General features: G+C 34.4%; 3 protein-coding genes across 5 annotated transcripts; all 3 read right to left on the bottom strand.

The window, feature by feature from the left end:
* Positions 1-648: 648 nt before the first annotated feature.
* Positions 649-5153, bottom strand: LOC117983646 (mannose-P-dolichol utilization defect 1 protein homolog). The gene is made up of 4 exons (XM_034970264.2): positions 4814-5153; positions 4532-4730; positions 3772-3976; positions 649-2082 (listed from the first exon to the last, which is right to left on the bottom strand). Exons 1-4 carry the CDS (start codon positions 4899-4901, stop codon positions 1831-1833), a joined length of 744 nt encoding a protein of 247 aa, XP_034826155.1. The 5' UTR covers positions 4902-5153; the 3' UTR covers positions 649-1830.
* Positions 5154-5817: 664 nt separating this feature from the next.
* Positions 5818-10285, bottom strand: Arglu1 (Arginine and glutamate rich 1). 2 transcript variants are annotated; one of them, XM_034970250.2, is made up of 5 exons: positions 10042-10285; positions 9811-9970; positions 9502-9702; positions 8479-8562; positions 5818-7759 (listed from the first exon to the last, which is right to left on the bottom strand). In XM_034970250.2, exons 1-5 carry the CDS (start codon positions 10194-10196, stop codon positions 7598-7600), a joined length of 762 nt encoding a protein of 253 aa, XP_034826141.1. In that variant the 5' UTR covers positions 10197-10285; the 3' UTR covers positions 5818-7597. The 2 variants fall into 2 exon arrangements, 1 of the variants encoding a protein (XP_034826141.1); XR_004673714.2 differs by lacking the exon at positions 5818-7759 and having other exon boundaries at positions 8972-9702.
* Positions 10286-11499: 1214 nt separating this feature from the next.
* Positions 11500-14778, bottom strand: LOC117993487 (tubulin glycylase 3A-like). Of its 2 annotated transcripts, none has more exons than XM_069501081.1 (4): positions 14696-14778; positions 13123-14257; positions 12487-13002; positions 11500-12297 (listed from the first exon to the last, which is right to left on the bottom strand). In XM_069501081.1, the coding sequence occupies exons 1-4, from the start codon at positions 14741-14743 to the stop codon at positions 11579-11581; spliced, it is 2418 nt and encodes an 805-aa protein (XP_069357182.1). In that variant the 5' UTR covers positions 14744-14778; the 3' UTR covers positions 11500-11578. The 2 variants fall into 2 exon arrangements, with proteins under 2 accessions (XP_069357182.1, XP_069357219.1); XM_069501118.1 differs by lacking the exon at positions 14696-14778 and adding an exon at positions 14363-14428.
* Between the last annotated feature and the right edge of the window lie 164 nt (positions 14779-14942).

Raw genomic sequence — 14942 nt, 5'->3', positions numbered from 1 at the left:
GGACTATAATATCTTAAGTTTAGAGTTAACAGCCGTCCTAGCACCAAACTTGTGCTGCATAACACTACATCAGTGTCATCAGTATCACTATCAATGGGGTGTTTTATGGTTAACTCCAATATTTTTACTAAATGATTATAAAATAGACTATGGGCTAAAAATTATGACGAACGTTGAAAACGAAATACGACATTGAATAAGTAAATGTACTAAGTTATATTTAAGTTAATTAGACAGCAATAGCATGTCGAAATTTTGATGTAAAAAAGGGGTTATCAGTCCAAGGAAACTTATATTTATTCACGAGTTATAGAACAAAACAAAACTATTACTTATTCAATTTATTTAGTTTTTCCTATTTTAATTCCTTATCTTTTAATTTTTCCTTGAGTAAAGGTAGATAAAACAATTTGATCAGTGTTAACTCTATTGTTATTGGCTGATTTTATAAGGCTTGCAAAAATTGTAGTGGAAGAGGTTGATCAGAAAGTATGCCATTGTATTGCATTAATTGTTGCCAATTTGGTGCTAGGGCCCGTTTATTGTTAAGGTGCTTTGTAACCACTATTATTGACTAGTTTTGTAAATATTAGATGAAAATAAGTAACATTTTAAATTTTTCATTTATTTTCATAATATCCAATAAATAATGCAATTTTGTTCAATTTTTTTTGTGTTACATCATTTTAACTGTGTTGGTATTGGTAAATTCATTATAGACGATAGTCACTAATCCAAAAACCATTCCACATTTAGAATTATTGCTAAGTATATAAAATTCAACTGTTGCATTTGTGTTTTTAGTGTGAATATGCAATACATAAACCTTTCAATGGAAACCTGTTTGTTTTATTTTATTACCATCCCACGTCAACTAATAAGATAAGATTTGAATGAAGTGAAAAAAATACTGCAATTTGTAGAATTTAAGTCTTCATCATCATCAACCGATAGACGTCCACTGCTGGACATAGGTCTCTTGTAGCGACTTCCACACGCCACGATCTTGCGCCGGGCTCCCTGCGACTCGTCAGATGTCGTCCGTCCACCTAGTCTTCCAGTAATTAAATCAGTTAGGTAGTACGCGCCCAAAAGTGATGAACATCGATCTTTAGAAGGAGACGGCAGATTTGTAGAGCATATGGGTATGAGTGACAGAGACTTCAAATATGAAATGTCATTCTAAAGGCCGATTTTCATCACTTTCGCCCGCGTACTTACCAATATTGTGTAGAGTTGTAATCACTCGATATCACACACACAACAAGCTCTGCTGCGTTAAGCCTCTAATTACAGCTATCTCCGCCACCGCTCCAAATTTTTCGTTATTCCGTTTAGTCGCAAGGGTAGCGCGCTCTAGGTCCACCTATACCGCGCACTTTGGCTGCGCTCAACGCGCTGCTGAAGGAGTCCCCTCGCTGTGACATATTTGCTGACAAATGGGCTGACCTCATGGGTCAGATCATGCACTTTTGTGAAAATTTATAATTTTGCTTTTTAAAATTTATAATTTTAACAATTTTTGTAAGTAGGTATGGTTATGTTAGTTTGTACTCGTAGTTTAATTAGTGTAATTGGCTTTATGGCCGTTCTAATTAAATAATAAATAAATAAATAATAATAATAATGATTTCAGATGCAAAAAGTTCGTGTCACTACAACTGTCGAGTAAATTTTGTAGATAATGATAATATAGCTGTACAAATTAATGAGTAAAATTAAAAATCTAATAAAATTTATTTAAATATTTGTATTACATATAAATGTAAAGGAGACAGCCGCCATCCCAGGGTCCCACCCATCCCAGTGGTTGTTGATATTAGCCTTATACTATATGCGCTTCTTCTTTTTCTTATTTATATTCTTGTTAGTTTTGACCACATTCCAGTACCATAAGAGTTGCAAGACCAAGGCTCCATTGGCGATTGTTGATACACAATATGTGACTATCATGATAAAATCCCCAGTTTCTTGTATAGAAGTGAATATTCTTGCAATACTTCCTCCAAACAAAAGGAGGCAGGTAACAGCAGATAGTTGTCCTGTACTACCATTCTTGTAGTTTGTTATCACTTGGATGGACTGTGAAATAAATACAGTTATTAGTTTTTTGCAGTTACGCGCAAATTACTATTCAAAATTGAGATCCAGGAACCAGAAAAAATAAAAATTTACATCTCTAAATATTTGCAACTTTTAATTTCTCTGCATTGTATTCCTTATGTTTGAGGGTCGTGATCTCTTCCTATTCTTCCCTTTTGTCTACCCAATTTAATACTTCATAGGAAGTACTCAAAAGTACAAAGTAAAAATACAAAAACCACATTTATCTGGGTGGGTTCACAATAATTTAATCTTTTCCCTGATTATGATTGACAGTTTGGACACAAAACTCTGTTCTGTGTAGACACTGATCATGATCATCCCATCAATGAGGGAATAGATAAGGTGTGATTGTGACCTAATTCTTATCTATACTGATATTATAAAGAAAGAAAGTTTGTTTGTAGGGGTAATCTCTGGAACTTCTGAACTGATTTTACAAACTGTTTCACCTAACATTATTTTTGAGTAACAGGCTATACTTTATTTTCAAAAAAATTTGAGAACCTTACTAAAATTGTATAAATGTGAATTAAGATGGGAAAAGAATCATTTTCTGTGGGGTGCGCTGCTTAATAGGCTACTTGACTCATATCTAATTTCGTCCAATAAATCATTATTTATTATAGTATTTTGCTTAAGACAACGAAATATATCAATAACAATTATTAAAAACGCAGGATGGATATATAAATCCAATTTTAAAAAATACAGTTTTTATTTTTATTTGAAACGCAGAAAACGCTGTCAGCCATGATGTGACGTCATTAAATATGTAAACAAAGAAATGTCGTCCCTATGTCACGCGTGGACTAACGTAGTATCCATATATATAAAATTTAGAGTCCTGACTAACTTATATATCAACGCACAGCCTAAACATCTAAACAGCTGGTCCTAGATACATGAAATTTGGTGGGTGTGTTCTTTGTAGGTAAAGAGAAGGTATCCACTAGGAAAGGATTTTTTGAAATTCCACCCCTGAGTGGGTTAAATGGAGGTTTGAAATTTATGAAGTCCACGCGGGCGAAGTCACGAGCATAAGCTAGTTTTTATATATTTCTAAAAACTCATAGTAAACGTAAAAAAATATCGTTTTCTCTTTATAAATTGAATAAGTTATTACAACAAAGTGATCTTTGCAAAAATAAATTGGGTTGAAGTCGTTAGTCATATAGGATCCCTTTAAGCAAGTCTTCGCGTGTTACGTATATTTATTTCACTGGGCACTCTAATCCACAACTTTCCTGTGGTCTTTATCGATGCGTTTTTTACATTCTCGGATGATACAATAACGAAAATTACTATATTTTTCATGTACACTAGTATAGAAGTCATGTTTATTAAACTTTGGGAGGTTATGCTGTTGTTTACAAATGCATGACGTCAGAGCACAGATAATCTATCGGTCAAACATGGCCGACAGTTTTTTCACCTGTCTAAGAAAAATATATTTTTAAATGAAAGTTTTACGGTTTTTAGGGCGCAAAAAAATATAGTGTTAATTTTTTTGATATAATAGCACAAATATTAACCATTTAAGACCAACTTTAAAAAAGTGCCTATTGGTTAAAGTTACATGAAAACAATGTATCATGAAAATGTTCAGCTAAAAAGTTCTAAAAAGCTGGGGTGGGTCGCTAGTTCAATATAAATCTTTATCTTTACCTTAGCAATAACTATGATAGGAACATTAATAGCTTGCATAGTCCATAGTACATCTTTGGGTGTGAAACCGCTGACTACAGCGGAGACGAGTGCTACATAAGTGGCAAGAAAAGCAGCAGCCTTGCCGGGCGCTCCACCATAATGAAGCACCAGGGATGCAATGATTGCAGTCTGTATTGCTAAAAATGTACCTTCTCCCCAAGCACTGTAAAGTACAAATTAGGATACAGTAACTACTACAACTACTAAAATAGCAGAGTTCTGATACCAATCTTAATCCTTCTTAAATTGTGTTTGTTCAGATATATTTTGTTGTTTATACAAAATGCTAAAAATCAGACATTTGACACTAACAGACTTAATATTATATTCTATTCTATTATTATGCTGCTGTACTGTGCAGTTACTAGCCATTTTAATGTAGGCAAATAATTGTTATTTTAATAGATAGATAAAAATAAAGTTTTACAGCCGGACTCAGAGTCGCTAATTGTTACTTAAGATTGAGTTTAAATGAGACAGATTTATGCGAGAGATATAGCTCTGTCTCGTTTAACTCAATCTTAAGTAACGATTAAGCAACTAAGTTATCAAAGGCAGCCAGAAAAGCAAACGTTAAATCTATAAATGGGTTTTTGTTACCACATACATAAGGTATGCATTGAGAAATATTAAGATGTTGAAGTTTCAAAAGTTGACCATGACAACATCCATAAACAAGAATTTTTTTTAATTAAAATGTATAGACTAGAACATTTACCTAAAAGGAAAGCTCATAATATAACTGTAGGCAAAGTTTGCAGTTATTGCAAATAGTTCCAAGTAGACTCCATAAATATTTATACCCTCAGCACTTTTACTGCCAAGTATTTTCAGAATCTGAGGAACTTTCACCAGTATTGAGCCAGCGATTATACCAATACCAAGTCCTTTGCTTAACGTAGCTTTGAAACATGGTTCTGAAAATAAGAAAGCATTTAATTTCCTTATAATTAGGTATGTAAAACATGATTCACACTAATTGCAATGTAATGTAATGTACCATCGAGAAAGTTGTATTTCATAAAATATTCATTGTAACACTTTTCAGATAGGACAGACAGTATCAATCCTTTTAGAAATTCAGCCATTATATTGATTTTATCTATAAAAGCCGGAGCTTTTGTGTAAGAACGTTATCACTTTGAGTTCACTTAGATATTATTTAGTACATGATTCTATGAATAACTTGAAGACTAAACTGTTCAAAAGAACACCCATATGTGAAGTTATTAACACTAATATAAGAATTAGGAAAATAAAAACACTGCGTTTAATAAATTAAACTTGAAAACTGACTGAAAAGAGCACAGTCCATAGAATAGAAATTCCAAAAAGATCAATGGCCGTTTGACATTGACATTGATGACGTTAGATGATGTTGGTCTGACGTTTACGTTTTCGTTTAAAAATAATTTCAATAATCATGCGTCTTGCGCAAAAACATTAGTTCAATGGAACCTGACGAAGTTCCCAGACGGTCAGGCGGCTTGACGTCAAGCACTGATTTGTTTTGCTTGATCAAGCGGCTTGATGCGCCCGTCAAGCAGCAAGAAACACTTATCTCATTTCGTACGTGATCGTCGTAGTTACTTATAGGTAGTTAGTCCAGAGGTTATTATCGCTTATTTAAATTTTAAATAAATCGCCGTATCCGGAATAGAGTGGCCACTTGATTTGCCGAAAATTCTACCTATCAATGCTCAAACTTGAATATCCAGAAAATGGAGCCGTAGTTACCATTATTACAGGTATTTTTAGGGTTTCAAACCCTAAAAACGGCCTACGGAACCCTATTACCTCCATCCGTCTGTGGACTGTTCTCGTGAACCGTATCTAATAGGTACCTAGGTTGAAATCTACTACTAGTTACGTTCGTCGAAACCTGAAAAACCCCATATCATAAAGCTCCAGCCTCCAACCCCAGGGACGTGCGTAACTCACCACAACAAAATTACAATTTTTTTTTCATATCGGCAGTTAGGAGAAATAAAAAACAACTTAGGGTAGGTATAGGTAGCTTGAGTCTTTATTAAATTTTATAAGATGTTGTATGTCATTATAATTATTATTAAGATCTTGTGCTTGTAGTATTTTGCAGAATTCTATACTAATTAAGTCTAAAGAGAATAATGCAAAATATATTTCCGGCTGTATGAGAGAAATAATTAATTAAATGTAACCACATGAAATGCGATAATTTAAGTGTATACGGAGCGCGCTCCATACAAACGAAGTTTGATTTAATGATGTCTCTTTATACGGTTAAAGAGTTAAGTAGGTAGGTACATACATATAAATTTGAACTCATGTAATTTTGAAATTATTATGCGGAATTCTACATCTGCTTACCTACATGGAATTTAATTGCTTTATATTATTAAAGTGATAATCAAACTTTTTTTGTATGAGACGCGCTCGAAGGAAATTAGGTATCCCCGAGGTAATCGATATACTGGACGCTCATTGGCTGCAAGGTGACCGATTATGCAGAAAGTTACAGATTTTTAGCAGTATCTAGTCTTTAGATATTAAAATTCCAGAAGGAAGCATTTGAGCATAGCTGCAGTAGAGAAGTTTGAACTTCTTTATACGTCATGACTGCAAGGGACAGTTAGGCCAGGGGCGCATTCCTTAGGCACACAGATCATTACTAAATAAGCATTGAGTTATTACAACTAGGGTAAGCTGAGTGATTTCATGCCTCTAACTGCCGCACTCAGAGTCGCTTAATCGTTACTTAAGTTTAGTTAAAACGAGACAGACTCTCTCACATAAATCTGTCTCGTTTTGAAGCAATCTTTAGTAACGATTAGCGACTCTGAGAGCGGCTGTAAGAACTGCACGTCACTGAAGAGGACAGAAGCCAATGAGTGTTAGATCGATTACGATTAGATCTGTTACAATTAGGTCTTTCTTAATGTGGTACAACATATTAATTGTAAGAAAACTTGTCAAGGAATAATATGCTGCTGTTGTAATGCAAGGCTGGATTGTTATAAAATCTAACCTACTTAACTTTAATAAAATCTAATCTAAGTATATTGACACAGTTATACATATTATAATTGTAATTTTATTTATACAACAAAATCTACTTTGACGTTGCTGTAGGTACCTATGTGCTGTACCACCATACAATTACCATTTTTGACAATTTCTTTCAATATTATAAAGGTAGGTACAATTATTATTATTATTTTGTTCCTCAAAAAATTTAGTTTAGTAAAAACTAGTGTCAGCATAGCAACCACTTTGTAAGTGTACGGAACTATGTCAGAAACCTTCTCGCAAGTCCCAACAACAACTGTACAAAGTATTATTGCAATCGGATGAATGTTATAGGAACGCATAAAGGGCAAACAAACATTAAAGATATAGTCCGAGACAGGTTGAGATGCCAATCGGGGTATGAGGCGGGGGGACGCCCTGCACGTCACTCGAGCTCGCCCGCACCGGGTTTGCGCGGAGCTGTTTGGGTGTGCGGGGCTGTCTCGACCTGTCGCGTACTATAATATTATGGTATTTTAAAGTTAAACAACATCAATCAAAACATTCTCCCTTTTTACAACACTGCTGCGAAGCCCAAATGAGGGATATGTGTTTGACGTGAATGTACATACATACGTCTGTTCGTATGTCCGCTTCCAACTACTGAACGGCTCGACCGATTTAGATAAAGGTAAATTATAACTTTTGCATCAAAATTCTAGTTACGACACTATCAAAGTTATAGCTAATTTAGATATATATTACTAACTATACGCTTTCTTACAACTACAACACATCAAAGAGGTTTCAGCGAAAATGACAATTTGGGCCTTGAATTATTTTTGCCGAGGATTTTCTTTTGTTCCTCTTTTACTCTCTTTTCTTGTTCCCGTTTCAGTTTTTGTCTCTCTTCATCCATTTTACGCTGTTCTTCTATCATTGCTAACCTCTCTTCAGCCTGGAAATAACATTTTTTTAAAGTAAAGCATGTTTATTATCCCAATAAACTTTTACAATTGTAATATTACTAGCTTGTGCCCGCGACTTCGTCCACGTGGACTACACAAATTTCAACCCCTAATGGGGTGAATTTTTTAAAAACCCTTTCTTAGCAAATGTCTGTCATAACAGCTATCTACATGCCAAAATTCAACCAGATCTGTCCAGTAGTTTCAGCCGAGTGTTGATAGATAGTCAGTCAGCTTTTACTTTCATATAATTATTTAGGGTTCCATACCTCAAAAGGAAAAACGGAACCCTTACAGGATCACTTTGTTGTCTGTCTGTCTGTCTGTCAAGAAACCTACAGGGTACTTCCCGTTGACCTAGAATCATGAAATTTGGTAGGTAGGTAGGTCTTATAGCAGACATTCGAGGAAAAATCTGAAAACCGTGAATTTGTGGTCACATCACACAAAAAAAATTAATTGTGGTTATGAACTAATAATTAGTATTTTCAATTTTCGAAGTAAGATAACTATATCAAGTGGGGATGAAAGGTCTTAATCTGTGGATTCTAAAACAGATTTTTATTTATTTTTAAGCATTATAGTTTTTCGAATTATCGTGCAAAATGTCGAAAAATACGACTGTGGTACGGAACCCTCGTTGCGCGAGCCTGACTCGCACTTGGCCGATTTTTTCATAATGTGAAGACAGTGACAGACAGACACTTACCAGCTTCCGCTGAGCTTCCTCTATCTTTTTATTGTTTTCCGCCATGATATCCTCCAGCTCTTTCCTTTTACGAGCTTCTTCCTCCTGTTTAACAGAAACAATACATTAACACAACTTCACATCTCTCAGAGCAGACGCAACAAACATTATATTACAAGTTGCAAATTTACACATTTATCAAAATAAAAACATGTTTATGAACAGGTGCTTTGCAATACAAAATTTAATACATGTTTACATCCATTTTATTTCACAAAATGTACAATATATTTTATCTTATGTCCTATTATCTAATTATATTTTGATCTCATTTATGATTCTGTTCTTTATAATAATAAAATGATGTGATTCTTTTTGATTAATCTACGATCATACAACAAATCAAACAGTGTTTTGCTTTCTACAAACCATACAATGTATCAGCTGGATATAATTGTATGACTTCTCTGAGATAACATAAATGTTGTTATACAAAAAATAGGTTCAAAAATACCTTCAGCTGTCACGGCTGGATCCTCAAGCGGCACCTCCTTAAAACTCTTAGGGCTTCGGGCTCTTGATCAGTCTTCTGACCTGACTTATAGACTACGTGACTGCCGAGGACAGTCAAGTGAACAATTTTAAAATTCTAGCCAGTCACCTTTATGGCGTTTAACAGTACAACAAATAGTACAAGGAGTCTGCCTCGTTGGTGCAAAATACATGCAAGTCGTAACTGAATGCAATATGGAAATACATCATAAAGGCTGACTCAATGAGTGAACAATTATTGAACAAATCAAGAAAAATTTCTTGTAAGCACTCGAACTACTCGACTGGACCTTTAACAGATATGATCGAAAGAATACTTTTATTAGTTTGCTTGGTTTTATACATTGTTGGTAATAATCACAGAACATTATATGGAGTATGTGTGAGTGGGAACAAATCAGATTGTTCCCTGGGGTGAGGATGCGTCACATGTAAGAGCAACAGAACTCGCCTTGCTTTTACACATGACTGGCGAGCGTGGGGCATAGTTACCTGTCTGGCTAACTCCTCCCGTCGCTGCTGTTCCCTTTGTCTCTCAAGTTCCTCCATCATCTCTTTCTCCATCTTTCTTTTTGCCTCTTCTACTCTTTTGGCTACTTCTTGTTCTATCTCATCTTTGCGCTTCTCAAGTTCTTCTTCTACCTTCTTCTTTACAAGAAGTTCTATTCTCTTTGCTGCTTCTTCTTCGACTACCTACAAAAATTAGTTGTTTGTATGATAAATGCTGTCTAGTACATTCATATAGTTGGGTCATAGATTCAAATAAAATATACAGAATGAGGTATCTGCAGTGTTTCATACCTTTTGTTCTGCCTCTCTGACGCGTCTTTGTCTTTCCATTTCTGCAAGGCGATCCACTTCATCCATTTTGCTGCGTCCTTTGGACTTTTTCCTACCATGCCTACTCCCTTCGTATGAACCATCTGTACTCGACGATGAAGATGCAGAGTGCGATCTTTTACTGTAATAATCATTATTTATTTACATAATGGACAATTAGACACAAAACACACTTTTAACAACTAGAAATACCGTGATTTAGAACTCCGCTCCCTGATCTTCTCGGCGTGTTTAGAAGTTCTACTTCGGGACGAAGAGCGATCTTTAGAACGACTCTTCTTTCTTGAATGTTTGCTACTTTTGTGGTGACGCCTAGGCGTTTTACTACGTGATCTCGAACGACCCATATTGTGCACTACTTATTTGCATTGATTAAAATTTTGCGAAATATAAAATTGTTCTTCACAAATGAACGCATTCCATTTTTTTTAAAGGTCACAGACTATATAGCAGATCTATCGCTAACTCGGATACTTTGACTGAAATCTGAATCTTACAGTGGATACGGGTAACTTTAAAAAAATGTGAGTTAATTATATAATACGTAAAAAACCAGTCAAGTGCGAGTCAGACTCGCGCACCGAGGGTTCCGTATTATAATTGGGGTATCATATAAAAGGGCTCGTACATTCTACAACTTTATGAGTTGACTATGACTGATTTTTATTTTTATTTATGCATAACAGTTTTTGATTTTTCGTGCAAAATGTTGAAATAATACGACTGTAGTAGGTACGAAACCCTACGGTATTTTTTAATCTGTTAGCTTCGGTTACAAAATATTTATAAACATTGTAAATAATTCCGCGTGTCTGACTTCGTAATGGTTGCCCTTACGCGCCATTTTAACTCTGTGAGTCAACTCCGTCAACTCAAAGACTGACTTCAAGTTGCAATGTCAAAAAGTAAATAAAACCGGCCAAGTGCGAATCAGACTCGCGCACTGAGGGTTCCGTAGTACAATCGTATTTTATCGACATTTTGCACGATAAATCAAAAACTACTTACTAGATCTCGTTCAAACCAATTTTCGCTGGAAGTTTGCATAGTAATGTACATCATATATTTTTTCATTTTACCGCTTTGGAAGTGTCTCTCGCGCAAACTATTCAGTTTAGAAAAAATTATATTATAAACCTCAATATAATTTGGGAAGACCTATGGGTAACCACATATGGGTTTGATGAAAAAAAAATTTATGAGTTTCAGTTCTAAGTATGGGGAACCCCAAAATTTATTGTTTTTTTTCTATTTTTGTGTAAAAATCTTAATGCAGTTCACAGAATACATTTACTTACCAAGTTTCAACAGTATAGCTCTTATAGTTTCGGAGAAAAGTGGCTGTGATATATGGAAGGACAGACAGACAGACAGACAGACATGACGAATCTATGAGGGTTCCGTTTTTTGCCATTCGGCTACGGAACCCTAAAAACCTGCGAAAACTAATTTAAGAAATTAAAGAACAAACTCATAAAAGAGTTCATCGTAATCTTCGGCTGATTTTTGCATTCAACAAAATTGGAAAAAGGCAGACTAATTTATTTCATTTTTGGTATTTAAAATTATAACTGAAGTGTTAGGCTACACTGATTTATTATACCTACTAGATAGGTAGTAGTTAGGTACCTTAAAATAAAAATATTGGCATTAGTGCAAATGATTTATATTTTAGAGCGATACTCTTTTTCTTTTGCACTCATAAAGGAGACAACTTTGGCGGTTGCATTTAATATGTCTTGTGTAAAGTATTACAGCTTATTTTGGTTTTGTGACGTGGGTATTTCATTTTTATGGAATGTTCAATAATTTCTTCAATGGCTCTGCATTCTATAACACTGCCTTTACCATGCGGTCCATCATCTAGTTTACTAAAACTAAATGTTTTGATGATATCATCCAGTGCTGTAAGTTGATTTGCTGATTTTTTAAAAAGAGTTTTAAAGTCAGTGACGCTGCGAACATTTTGTATTGGATTTAGAGACTTCTGCGAAGATGGACAAGAACGCAAATCAAGTTTCACATCATTCTCAGTACTGGAACTACCTTCGGATGTTATTTTTTCCATCAACTCGTCTAGTTGCCCGTTTATAACACTAGCTGCGACGTTCATTTCGTACTCGGATACAGTTTTATGCATACTGGCTCTTTTCTTTTTATCTGGAAAGCTGAAATCTTTATCTGGCTGTTTCACTATCGTTTCCGTATTGTAAGCCTGTTTCAATGAATGAAGCACTTCTTTTACATCGTATTGTTTGCCAAATTTAGGATCTTCATAGGTTTCATGTACTTCAATTTTTCCTTTGTAAAAGTATTCTATGGGCAATGAATATCCGCGCAGAGATAATTCGACAGCATTAGTATAGCGTGGCGTTGTTATGGGCTGTCGATAGATACGTTGAAATCTTCCGGTAGAAGCCTTTGGATTGTTCGAATAGTCGATAACAACTATAATAAAATAAATAAAGTTAATCAAAGTAAGTGTATTTTGGTCACAACGGCAAACGACTAATCTAAGTTTTCAACTAAACTGAATGATCAAGGTGAATGCGAAACCATTTTAACTTAAGTATTTTTAAAGTTCTATTTCCAAAAATAGCCATTATTAATTTTCATAAAATTTACCAATGCGTTTACCTTTGATTATATCTGACACTACAGCTGGACAAATTTTGGCAGTAACGTGCGTGGTATGGTTTAAATCTGGGCAAGAGTTGATTTCTATAAGCCATGGCTTGTATTCCTTATCAAGTAAAAAGTCGCATCCATATAATTCAAAACGATTCTTGCTTACAGACAATGAGTCCTGGCAACTCAGCATGATACTAACTATTGACTTTTTCATTCCTGGGTAAATAATTGTGTCCCAAGCATCATCTTGGCCAATTTTATTCAAATAACTTTTGTATTTGTCCAAGTCCCACATATTGTTGTTTGGCAAGTCGGCATGCCTACCTGAACAGTTTCCATATTTTCTTTGAACGGCATTGTTCGTAAGATGAATCGATTCATGGTAATCTTTTAAACTGTACTTCTGTGAGCTGAATTTTAAATAGCAATCTTTATACATCCAAATGATAAGAGGATATGTGCTCGTTACAAGGTAGTATTGTCTAATGTCAAATTTTGTTTCATGGATGAGCAGTGGTTCCTCTAAAAAATAAATGTTAAGATTAAACAAATTAAGTAGGTACCTATCTGAACCTTAATAATTATTATTTTCATCGCAGCAATCGAATATTTTTATTTACTAAAATGATGGTGCTGACTTACCAATATATTTTTGTATTACATATTTTGTATTTGCTTTGTTCAGTAAGTTCATGATTACTCCCAGTTTAGAAGCCATGCGAATGCCCCTGCCTCTCGAGCAACAGCCAGGCTTGATGATCCAAATGTTGTGACAACCTTCACAGCTCAACTGCGGCCTATATTTGTGGATTTCTTTTAGCAAAAATTTCGAGTAGCTCAAATATACAGGAAGCTTATTTGCTTTGTCAGGCTGAAAAACATCATCTTTAGCTATTATGCAATAATATTTCTTCAAAAAAGAATCCCATTGACGATTGCTTATAGTCTGTATTGGCTGATCAATATCTTTATTTTGCTTCCTCAACAGATATTCTTTACAACGGTTTATTGCAAAAACCATGACTTTCATAGAAATGTTTCCTGAAGTGACGAAAATAGGTCTGTCGTTAGCGACCATTGACAATATCCATTTCAATAAGCTCGTACAGGCAGTGATTTTATAATCTTTTACAAAACATTCAATATCACCATAGTCAGATGTGTTGTATGACCGAGGACTGTTAACTTCAGCTTCGTCTTCTATATGAAACCAATAGTTTCTTTTTATCGAAGAACAGAGCCCTTGTTTTGAAGTCCACGTCGCATCAGTTTCTAATTTGTTAATGATTACATTACAATCGTTTTTCATGTCAATGGTAGTGTCTCGACGTTCGTCTTTTGTACGCCAAACAAAATTCGGATTATGTTTTTCAACAAAATTGGATAAAAGAAGTCTTTCAAGTTCATTTTGTATTTTAGTTTTACTTGAGAAAATATCTGTTCGTATTTTTGATAGGTTCATTCGGTTTGTCGGCATTTTCTCGACCCAACCCCGTTCTAATAATGCCTCTTTTACTGCATTACAGCTTCCGTATATTATAAAAATCTTATTGTCTCTTATAGCTTTTGAAGCTATTATTTTTAAGTCCACGTATCTGTTAGATTTTTTTTGACAACTGCTAATAACATAGGATTTTTCCTTACTAGACAAACCAGCAGAGAATTGAATCGTTTCGTGCGTCATTCTTGTATTATTGCTTGCTTGTCGTGCCGAATAATTCAATTTATAAAAAGGAGAGAAGATCCTCTTTAATCCACCTTTATCAAACTTTTTATTCTGTAAATTGTCATTATGTTGTTCGTTATTTATTTTGTACGATAGAAATAGTAAGCATTATTAATAACTTAATTATTACTTCTGCCAATTGTATAATTTACAGACCTGTATTCGATATGACTTACTAGCAACCGCAGCGCCTGTAGTTCCCCGAATTTCTTCATTATTAATATGATCTATGGGTCTTCTTAGACATGACTTTGATGCATTGATTTTCTAAAAAAAGATTTTTAAAATCCTCAGTCTGGACTCTGGAGATCTATAAAGCGGACTTTTAACAACTTTGCTCAGATTTTACAATTGAGACAATTTTTTCTCTATAGTAAAAGTACCTACTAAGAATAATATTATCTAGATTTCACCTGAATCTTTATTGAATAAATAGAAGGTGCCTATTAATTTTCACGTTTGCATGTCATTTTTGCTCTTACTGCTTACCTTTTTCCGCTTCAAAAGTTTTCTCTTTCTATTTGGCATTGTATTCATTTAGTATTAAGTAATTCATTATTGTTTCTATAATCAATTCATTATTATGTCGTATTAATACGTTAGACTTCGTTCGATATGACGGGTTGCTTGTATTCAATAAAGATACTTAAAAGTTAAAACAGACAATTTTGCTCACAAATATAAAATTTACTGCTTTGGGGAAACTATGGGATGGGATATAATAATAATATGTTTC

This window comes from Maniola hyperantus, chromosome 1 (genome assembly GCF_902806685.2).
Source record: "Maniola hyperantus chromosome 1, iAphHyp1.2, whole genome shotgun sequence".
NCBI classification, from domain to species: Eukaryota; Metazoa; Arthropoda; class Insecta; order Lepidoptera; family Nymphalidae; genus Maniola; species Maniola hyperantus.
This window is presented reverse-complemented; position numbering and strand designations above follow the sequence as displayed.

Excerpts from the sequence above, each read along its gene's own strand:
- LOC117983646 (XM_034970264.2), bottom strand. The coding sequence starts at position 4,901 with ATGGCTGAATTTCTAAAAGGATTGATACTGTCTGTCCTATCTGAAAAG. Across the intron at positions 4,731-4,813 it reads GAAATACAACTTTCTCGATG|AACCATGTTTCAAAGCTACG; the intron begins GTACATTACATT and ends TCTTATTTTCAG. Across the intron at positions 2,083-3,771 it reads CTATCATAGTTATTGCTAAG|TCCATCCAAGTGATAACAAA; the intron begins GTAAAGATAAAG and ends TTTATTTCACAG.
- Arglu1 (XM_034970250.2), bottom strand. The coding sequence starts at position 10,196 with ATGGGTCGTTCGAGATCACGTAGTAAAACGCCTAGGCGTCACCACAAA. Across the intron at positions 9,971-10,041 it reads GAGCGGAGTTCTAAATCACG|TAAAAGATCGCACTCTGCAT; the intron begins GTATTTCTAGTT and ends TGATTATTACAG. Across the intron at positions 9,703-9,810 it reads TCAGAGAGGCAGAACAAAAG|GTAGTCGAAGAAGAAGCAGC; the intron begins GTATGAAACACT and ends TAATTTTTGTAG.
- LOC117993487 (XM_069501081.1), bottom strand. The coding sequence starts at position 14,743 with ATGAATACAATGCCAAATAGAAAGAGAAAACTTTTGAAGCGGAAAAAG. Across the intron at positions 14,258-14,695 it reads AACTTTTGAAGCGGAAAAAG|AATAAAAAGTTTGATAAAGG; the intron begins GTAAGCAGTAAG and ends GACAATTTACAG. Across the intron at positions 13,003-13,122 it reads TGTAATACAAAAATATATTG|AGGAACCACTGCTCATCCAT; the intron begins GTAAGTCAGCAC and ends TTTATTTTTTAG.